This window comes from Lathyrus oleraceus, chromosome 5 (genome assembly GCF_024323335.1).
Source record: "Lathyrus oleraceus cultivar Zhongwan6 chromosome 5, CAAS_Psat_ZW6_1.0, whole genome shotgun sequence".
NCBI classification, from domain to species: Eukaryota; Viridiplantae; Streptophyta; class Magnoliopsida; order Fabales; family Fabaceae; genus Lathyrus; species Lathyrus oleraceus.
This window is the reverse complement of record NC_066583.1, coordinates 613,386,672-613,397,406: the sequence shown is the minus strand read 5'-3', so window position 1 is coordinate 613,397,406 and position 10,735 is coordinate 613,386,672. Positions and strand designations below refer to the sequence as shown.

The following is a 10,735-nucleotide window of genomic DNA, read 5'->3' as shown; positions in this document are numbered from 1 at the left end:
GATTGTAACACATACCCTACAATGCACAACAAGACAAACTTCCTCAACATCAACAAATTTATTCTGATTCACTTTATTAGCATGCATCATCCATGTTTTATGTTACCTGACTTGTCAGATATTCCAAACAAAAACAACTTCACAAAATCTATACCATTAAGTCCCCACCTCATTCATTCTTATTCTGCCAATCACAAAATTTTACAAGATCGAATCATTTTGTTCTTAGCTCCAAACTAACAAATTTAATCAAATGAAAATGATCCAAACACGATCTTGTAATGTGCATAAACAAAATTTTCAAATTTTACTTTCCCTCTCAAAACTCTCTACCCTTGTTTGTTTCTCATATAAATGACCAATTCATGAAAGAGAAAGCCAAACAGTGAACACCGTTGTCTTCTGCGAGCACTTTCCACGCGACAGCTTGATCGTATGACGCGTGTCGCCCCATTGTTGACATGCAGATCCCAGCTGGCATGCAAGCAAAGCCCTGAAGGATACTGAGTTGTTAAAAGCAAATTTCAGGTTGTAAACGATAAAAATGCTAACAATGTCAAACTTGAGGATATTACCTGCTGCATTAGTTTGGCAAAATACCCAATCAAATTCTTGCGAGCGGGATCGTCGAATATTTTGTCCAGGGAGATGTCTTGTAGAGCCACTAGTGTTGTTTCCAGCATGTCGAGGCCGGCCTGGTTTGCGAAGATGAATACAGGCACCGCCTGCGAAACCAAACAGAATACAGACGTCTTATATTAAAATATTATTACATGCAAAAGATCAGTTTTGTACTATAAGATGAGATTGTGGACATACCTTCAAAGAACAGCATAAAATAGCATCTGGATGATGCCACAAATGTTTTAGTACCATATCACCGGTAAGACATTCGAATCTCAGCAGCTCCGTCGCGAAACAGTTACTGATTTGAGATGAGAAATATTGAAAGATGCATAAATAGAGAATCGTGTTGGTAACGTTGATAGTGTGAAAATCTGAGATTCATGCAGACTTACCGATAGCTCTTGGAGATCCATTGAGCTAGTGTAAGGGCTTCTGGAGAGCCAGGGGAGAGTTTTGCTCCAACAGTGGGGTTAGTATTGGATGGAGATATAGCGATAGCAACTGCCTGCACGGCGGAAATCACGCGACGGACATACTGACTTGCCATGGCTGCAACATTATCCTGCAGACCACTCTCAAAAGGAAACTGGAAGGCAACGGTCAACACGCATCGATTGTTAGGACACGATGCGTCACCAGTGGCATGAGTTGTTGCCGTGCCTATTTCAAGACCCGATGTCAAATCCAAGGTTCGATTTGCTGTCATTGCATTGTTTTTATCTCCCTGAAATACATTATGTCGCCAATTTGATTACAAGGCTTGACCAAAGGTAACAATTAGAGAAAATCAAATGCAAAGAAACAGGACTCAACTGGCTGTGAATTCAACAGGGCAATGCGGAAACCAGAAGGCACCAATGGAGCATCTTCTGGGAACATGTCGTCAATTGGAGCAAATATGAGCTCGGAACAAGCTCCCACGGCATTCTCGTCAATTCCATTACATAACTGCTCAAATAATGGTGATTGTGATGATAAGAGTAACAACAGCAGCAGCAAGAAACTAACAAACAAGCAAAATAAAATTAGAGGAAGCACCTGTAAGAGATGAACATCCCTCGAAACAAAAGAATCTTCTTGACCAAGTGCATGGCCTTCAAGGCGGATAATTTCTAGCATCTGGAAAGTTAACGCAGATCGATATGGTCAAGGTCAAGCAAGCAGCAATAATCTCCCTAGTGGATCCATGACACAAATCAAGATGCAATTCCATCTAGGATCTATACCTCTTCATGTTCAATTGTCTGTCCAAGAGGCATGATTGCTTGATTTCCGGTGAACCTCGTCGACCTCATTCCAGGATAGCCATAGGTGCCAGCTTTAAGCGATGCAGCAGAAAAGGCGTCAACACTAAAATCAGCCCACTCTGAGCGATGTTCCCTCAGAAAGCGAACTAAAACAGCGGGAGTGGTGTTCTGCAAGTAAAGCAAAGTGAAAACTTTCGTGTAACAATTAGAAGATCTAAATGTTAAACTAAAGGGCCATTTAATATCTCGTGCGTGCCGGCGGGTTTACAAACTCACTTGGAGTAACATAGAAGCTTTGGCACAGACAATTCCTCCAAGGAGTGAAAGGGAACTTGCTGGATTAGAAGTGCTGCTCAAATTCTTGATTGAATTTACTGAAATAGTAACACCCCCGTCGCCGTCACAGTGCACAACAGACCAGCCATCATCATTGAATCCATTGACAGCATCGTTGAATCCTCTGCAACAATGATTCATTATTATAACCAATACAAAAGATTATTTTGTATACAGCATGCTAAAATGGTATTGACGTGCCTGATCAACCGCTGGCTAAAAGTTCTCAAAACAGCAGGTTGCCTGCCCATGCTATATACCACCTCACCACTTGTTTCTTGCGCTATTTGCTTGATATAGCGAAGTGCCTGTCACAAAAGCTACCATATTAATATCTCCGTCTATAATAATCGCCATAGTCTACCAAAGTTTGAGATAGAATCCAACATTATGAATTAATATTAGTGTACTTACAGAAATCGTCATTCTCTGAGCTACCATTTTTGATGATTCATAGTATGGCCGCAGCACTTCTGGAACACTCCATGCCTTGAAGAAAATATCAATCATGTTAATTAATGTATATGAAAAGAAGTTAAAAAATGTCCTACGCATTATTAGCTAATTGCCGAGAACTCAAACCTGTAGGTCTAGGTGGTCTACAATGTGGATGATTGACCCTCCACCTTCACATGGTCGAACCAAGTAGCCACTAGGGAGCATTTCAGCTCTCACAAACTGTGAGGCCGCAGCGGCATTAGGGCCAGCACCAGAACCAGACAGTGACCTTTCACAAACCTTACAAAGTGTAATAAAATATCATAAGTGCAATTATACTAAATAATCTTCCCAATAGTAATGCATTAGAGTCATTGTACTACAACTATACTCACCACAATACTTCCATTGTCAAGATTTGTAGTGTATCTTAGAGTCCAGAAATCCCGAGCAGTAGACAGCGTCATTGGAGAATATGTCTGCAGCAAACTTAAACGTTTATGCACGAGGCTTACTAAATAATAAATAACGGCTGCTAAATTCCATACTTCATTGCTCACCTGTGTGTAAAGAAGTTCAATTGTCCCTCCATTTCCAGTTGAGAACATTGTGAACATTTCTGAACTCCGACAATCCCGAAACCAAGTTGAGCGGTCTTTAAGGATTTCCACAATCTATTGAAAATTTTAGGCAATTCAAAAATTCAGAAAGCTTACAAACTTTAATTAATGTTAAAAGAAATGACTGAAAAATATCAATACTTATTATTCCCCTTTTTAATTACCTTTGAAGGTTCTAAACTAACAAGACCACAGGCTCGAGCTGCCACTCCGTTACAACCTTGAGAAATGGCAAATATCCCAACCGAATCCGGACCAGGCTGACAAAACAAAGTTTGAAAGTAAATATAGTATCGACATTGGAAAGAACTTGACCTCAATATCAAAATCAGTACAGTATCAATTGTAAAAGCAAAAATCAATCATTCACTTAGAAGCATGATTCTCTCTACCTTCATCCCAGGCATCTGGACCCATTCGACAGCAGTTCCTGTAGCCTTTGAAAGGAACTCTGCCAATGTTTCCTCTGCAATTGATTGGAATCTGAAGGATCATAATAAAAAAATCAATCAAAGAAAGCTCCACAAGATAAATAAATCAAATAAAAAAGCTCTCAAATCATAAGCCCTCAAATTACCCAGCAGGGCTATTAGCATCTCTCATGGTACTCCGAGGAGTAGCAGCCGCAGAATCATTGCCATTGCCATCAGCATTTGGAGCTGCTGAGACGGCCTGCAATTACACGACAGCAAGTAACAATACGAATCAACATTTGAAACAACACAAATCATATCAGATAACAGCTACGTTCCTTAATCAAACCATGATAATTATCAATTCACAAAAAATTATACTAGTAGTGAATGAAAATGAACAATGACAGGGCTTACGGGTTGCAATTGCTGGCGCATAAACCCATTCTCATTCACCAGCTCCGAAACCTGTTTCTGCAACCGCTCATTTTCCTCCGTCAACAGCTTGTTCATTGCCGCTAGTTTCCTATTCACAGTCTGAAGCTGAGAAGCCTCTTTTCTCTGCTTCTCTCTACACCTGCAAAACAAAACAAAAAAAAGGCACAAATCAAGTCAAACAACCAAAAAAGCCAAACCCCTTCACAGCACAAGGTGAAACCAAAATCTTCATTACCTTCTATTCTGAAACCAAACCTTGATTTGCTTAGGCTCAATGTTGCCTAAAACCGGACACTCCCGAATCAGCTGTTGCCTTCTCAAGGAACTTGGCTTAGAGCATTCCACATAAACCTTCTCCAAAGCTTCAATCTGTTCAGCAGTGTAGCGCACATATTTCCCAGAAGAATCAATGTGTCTCTCAATGCTGTTATCTCTCTGCTGTTGTGCAACAGCCATTGCCATCTTCTTCTCCTATTCTCAATATATCAAAATCATAAACAATCACACCCCAAAAGTAAACCTAAAAGAACCAATACAACACAACAACAAGCACGACAAGATTCTTCTTATAACACTCACTCTTAGACCCCAAAAAAGGGTAGATTATACTACACTACTCACACAAAACACAAATACATAAACAAATACATATACAATTACAAATAAACAAGTTCAAATGAAGAAGAAAAAAAACAGGTATCAGAGAAAACTGAGAAGTGAAACGGAACTAAACATAAAAATCCAAACAGTGAAACACGAAATCCTTGTTCTAACAACCTTCAAACACGTTTCTTTTTCTGGTTTTAACAAAACCAGTTACGCCAACTGTTTTTTTTTGTCACAAAAAAAACGGAATTTTTGCAGTCTTATATAATATCTCTAGAAGAAAAAAAACCGAAAACCCACTTACCAAAACTTAATCTTTTTTCCACTGAGCTAAACTCCGAAGCTCCTCAACTGAATTTACGCGTTTTTCTTTTATTTGGGCAAAAGCCCAATGTAAAAGCCATAAAAATAGTCAGAAAAATTCAAACTTTGAAGCGACCCTTTAAACTGAAGAGTCTGTGGAGCTTGAGGAAGAAGGTTTGAAAAGGTGGTGTGAATGAAAAATGATGTTTTGAGATATGTAGTACTATAAAAGGCAATGAAGATTGAAGAATGAAACCCTAAGCATATTGAACATCAAAAAAACGGGATTGAGAAACTTGAAACGGGTTTGAGGGAGAAGAAAGAGAGAGAGGGAGAGAGAGGTTATGATTTGAGAAATGAGACAGTGATCTGAGCTGAAACAGTGGGAATAAAGTCAGAGAGAGAGAGAGAGAGAGATTGTATTGCACGCATATCGATTACTCAAAACAGAGCTTTCTTTTTTAGTTTGATTTATTTACGTAATTGTCCTTGTTGTTTGTTTCTAATGACATGGTATAGCCCTATACTACTCATGTCACTTTCAATACTCACCCTTAGTATATTTTAAAAATTGAATTGAGGATCAAATCACTTTACAAAATAAACTATAAATCTTTATCTAATCCTTAAGGAGTGCTTACAAAAAAGATTGTAAAAACCTAGAGTGAGAAAGAGTTTGAGAAAAATATTAACTAAAATGAATTTCATGCATGTGTCTTGTCATTCTCTTTCTAGAAGAAACTTATTTCAAAATGTTTAAACAAAATATTAAAAGTTATTTGTTTAACTTTTTTATTGATCTGATAGACGATTCATATTTCATTCATAATTTACCATAAAGGAAAAATTATGAATATACATGTGCATCCGTATGGGTAGATAAAATTTTGTCTAGTATTATTGTCCGAAGTATAATGTGATGAATACAATAAATTAAAATAAATAATTGAAAGATTATGTATATATTAATAAGTTTAGAGAAAATATAATAAGAAGTAATAATAAATCATCAAATGAAAATCTGAAAGCTAACAAGTTTGAGATATACAATTAGAATAAAATAAGTTAGAAATATAAAATGAAATAAGAAAAAATGTTAAGAAAATCATATAGAACTATCATTTTGATATTTGTATTTTCTTTATCTATCAGATGTTTTGAAAAACTTCTTTGAATACAACATTTGTGGTTGTATCCAAATTTTATTTTAAGTTGTTATGAATTAAGATTGTCGATCCTTCTTTGTTTTTTACTCTAAAAAATGCATTATATAATTGATCATGACTAAATATCTCAATAGATAAGTATAAATATCTTAATGATTGTCCTTGAGACTTATTAATAGTCATGGCAAAAGAAACAATAATATGAAATTGTCTTCTTACAAGCTTGACTAGCCTGAAATGATTTTTGCTTCAATGACATGATTAACAAGTCTTGTAACGGTTAGTTTTCTACTATTACATAACCCCTCACATTGATCCAAATTTCGCAACAACATAATAGTTATGCATATTTTCAACTTGATTGAATGATTTGACAAGTCAACAAATTTCAAACATCTCAAGAATTCAGGAGTTAAATGTTCAAAAACATCAATATTGTTTACCTCGGATTTGTGAATTGGGTTAGAACTTAGAATTTAGATATTCCTTTTCATCTCCTGCAATGTAGTTAAAACTATAACGTTTCAAAATAATTGATAAAAAAATAGTAAGGGAAAAAGGATAATGAATTAAAGAAGTTTTGTGTTGACAATAAATGTTATTAGATAACCATTTAAAATTAAAAAGTATATGATATAAGGTTTGTGACATGATCATTAATTTGATTTACCACATCAATTGTGGGAGTCAATATTGCTATACTTTGAAGATAATTATACTCTTTGTAGTTGTTAATCAAGTCGGGATATATACATGTAACAATGGCTTCAATTGGATCATTGAAGTTACATATTAGAAATTCTTTAAGAATTGTAATTTCAGTATATCCATCATTTGGTTCAGATGTTTTTCCATCACCAATTTGAAGTATTTATTCAGAAAAAAAGTTGACTTCTCCCTTTAATGAAATAGATGTACCACTTTATAGTCGCATATTCTTTGTAAGATTCAAGACTTTGTAATGATCCCAAATATATGAAGCATTGATTGTAGCATGAATAATATCAGACTTATTACCTCTTAGTATACTAGGTAGAATTTGTCTAAAATCACCACTAAATACAATGAATCTTCCTCCAAAAATCTTCTTTGAACCATTATTTGTTCAACTCATAATATCTTTCAAACTTTTGTCAAGAGCTTTAAAGCAAAACTTATTGACCATTAGAACTTCATCCGGATGATTAGATTAGTTAATTTCAAAAGTTGACCAAGTTCATCTTCCTTGTCAATTTCGTAAATGAAAGTTTCAATAGTTAAAACTGAAATCTTAAATATTGAATGAGTAGTTCTCCCTCTTGATAACAATAAACTAACAATTCCACTTGATGCAACATTTAAAACAATTTATCTTTTAGAACGAAGTGCAACCGAAAGAATACTTCACATAAATATTTTATCTGTCAAATAGATAAAGAATCATTACACTTGTTCTTGATATCAAGTAATATAGATTTAAAAATATAGTACTTTATTTATTCATGAAAGGATTAAAATTTTAAAATAATTTTTTTTAATATATATATATATTAAAAAAATTATTTTAAAATTTTAATCCTTTCATGAATATATATATATATATATATATATATATATATATATATATATATATATATATATATATATATATATATATATATATATATATATATATATTAAGTTTTATTGATATCAAGGGGGAGTATAAACTATCTTTCATTAGCAAAACTTAACTAATGTAATACTAAGTCTCATGTTACTTTATTAGCATATTTTAAGTGTAGAAATATTACTTATTAGTCACACTCGAATATTAGAAAGCAATATTTATTATTCGAATTTTTATTCAAATATTTCAATTCTTTTAAAAAAATCTAAAATAATCTATTTTTTAAACTAATTCTCAAACTACCACACTTTGAAGAGATGATGCTAGATGAATTTGCACATACTCTCTAAGTTAAAGAGATGGCGCCAATTGGATTGGTGCATACTCTCTAAGTTAAAGAGATGGCACCAATTGGATTGATTTATGCACCTAATGTTGTCAATCCAATTGGCGTATGTGTGTTAGGTTTAAGAGGAGGTGTCAATTGATATGACATTTATGTGTGTTGTGTAACTTTAAAAACAATGTACATTTTTGATAAAAGTCGAAATATGACCAATTGTTATTAATATTAATATGCGTTTACATACGAATACCAAAAAGACTAATGTCATTGACCGGGATGACCTAACTGACCTCCGGTACCACATTCCCTAGCTACCCGAATATGTGGCCCTAACCCACATTGATGATTCACTCCGGATGTTTGAGGATTTGAGGAACCATGAACATCACCACCACCTGTAGGAGATTGCCTAAGATATTCAGACAAATCCGCGTAGTCCTGTGTATGCAATGAAGCTCCACCGTCATAGTTGAGTTTATGACCCATGCCAGAGTAGTTGGGTTGTGTTTGAGTTATTGGAGGGCGACCAGGACAATTGAAGGGCGACATTGGTGTGAATTATGCGTCGAGGAAAGGTTGAAATGATCATTGTGTTGTTTGGTAGCCATATGGTTGTTGCATGTTTTGGTTTTGTGATGTTTGGGCTTTTTTGCTATAGTAGGAGGAGATACGGTTGGTGTTAAATGATTGTTGAGTATTTTGGCTAAGGCGGCTATGGTAGGGTGATGTGTTGGATGCATAGAGATGTTGGGTATCTTGATGATGATCTTCTTGTTGGTGGTGGTACGGGGTATGCTCTTGGTATTGTGTTTGGGTGTTTGGCATGTTAAGATCATAGGTTTGTTTGTTTGTGGACCGAAAATTTTGATGAGTAGGGGGTTGTGAGTAACCGATCTGGAAATGTTGTTAGGGGGTTAGTTGTTGAACCTTCTTGTGTGTAACTTACTTGGCATGGATCGTATAGGTACATATCATCGACGAGGAACTCAAATCTGATCGATATGTATCAAGCCATATAATTACGAGTTGGTTTTTTTCGGTTGGCATCACAACATTAGTTAAGACATGGTCTTATCGGTGCTTCCATTTTCGACACTCAAATCTAGCGAAGATTTGCCAACAGTTAAAGTTACACTGGACGTTAACTTTTCGTAGATGTTGTTGACGACGAAGAAGAAGAAACCGAGACACAGGTCGATCATATGTTGAACAACAACATTTAAGATGAAGATCATCAAGCGTCATTACCTCCAAGTCATGTATATTGTCCGCCTCAAAATATGACAAACATGGACTTGCATGACAATGACACATCCGACAATGTTTTTTATAACCTGTATCCACGGTCATAGGGTGAGTTAAAAGTGAGATACATGTTCCGCACTAAAGAAGAATGTGTGTGAGTTATCAAAAAATTCATATGGATAACTCTGTTGATTTCACCATGAAACGCACTGATTCGAGAAGGTATGTCATCGAATGTCGTAACATTCTTTGCAAGTTTCGGTTGGTTGTGTCTCATAGGAAGAGAAGTGATTCTTGGGAGATAGCTTTTATAGACCTGCTACACAGTTGCATTGCAACTAATGTTGTATAGGATCACCGAAAATTAAGCGTTGAATTGATATGTCAAGACATTTTGCCTCTTGTTAACAAAGACCCATTAGTGAATATGAGTATAATAATATCTCATATTGTCACACGATATAATTTACTCCATCTTACAAAATAGTGTGGATTGCAATGACAAAGGTTGTTGAACAGGTATTTGGCAATTGAGAGGATTCATACAAAGAATTGCCACGGTTTTTATGGGCACTTGAAACATACGTATCCGGAACTGTTGCAATTATGGAAACATTGCCAGCATTTACGCCAAGCGGAACTTGTGTTGCTGGAAATAGAATTTTTCACCGCCTCTTTTGGGCGTTTCAACCATGCATCAAAGATTTTGCATTCTGCAAACCTATTATTCAAATTGATGGAACATGGTTATACGGAAAATATAAGGGCACTTTGCTTATGGTTGTTGCACAAGACGACAACAATAATGTTTTTCCCACTGCCTTTACTCTGGTTAAAGGTCAAATTTATATGATGAATAAAATAAATTAAAATAAATAATTGAAATATTATGTATATATTAATAAGTTTAGAGAAAATATGATAAGAAGTAATAATAAATCATCAAATGAAAATCTGAAAGCTAACAAGTTTGAGATATATAATTAGAATAAAATATGAATCTGCGAGAAAAAAGAAAGTAAGTTAGAAATATAAAATGAAATAAGAAAAAACGTTAAGAAAATCATTTACAACTATCATTTTGATATTTGTATTTTTTTTATCTATTAGATGTTTTGAAAAACTTCTTTGAATACAACATTCGTGGTTGTATCCAAACTTTGTTTTAATTTGTTATGAATTAAGATTTCCAATCCTTCTTTGTTTTTGACTCTAAAAAATGCATTATATAATTGATCATGACTAAATATCTCAATAGATAAGTATAAACCGACTTAGTTCAATGATTGTCCTTGAGACTTATTAATAGTCATGGCAAAAGAGACAATAATATGAAATTGTCTTCTTACAAGCTTAACTAGC

General features: G+C 34.8%; 1 protein-coding gene across 1 annotated transcript; it reads right to left on the bottom strand.

Moving 5' to 3' along the window:
• Positions 1–43: 43 nt before the first annotated feature.
• On the bottom strand, positions 44–5,459 carry LOC127087050 (homeobox-leucine zipper protein REVOLUTA). Its single transcript, XM_051027895.1, has 19 exons — positions 5,030–5,459; positions 4,355–4,590; positions 4,099–4,258; positions 3,846–3,940; positions 3,661–3,751; positions 3,433–3,528; positions 3,209–3,322; positions 3,044–3,127; positions 2,793–2,948; positions 2,625–2,699; positions 2,412–2,518; positions 2,151–2,334; positions 1,854–2,042; positions 1,666–1,746; positions 1,441–1,575; positions 1,020–1,351; positions 820–925; positions 576–725; positions 44–493 (listed from the first exon to the last, which is right to left on the bottom strand). The coding sequence occupies exons 2-19, from the start codon at positions 4,579–4,581 to the stop codon at positions 347–349; spliced, it is 2,529 nt and encodes an 842-aa protein (XP_050883852.1). The 5' UTR covers positions 4,582–4,590; positions 5,030–5,459; the 3' UTR covers positions 44–346.
• Positions 5,460–10,735: the final 5,276 nt, after the last annotated feature.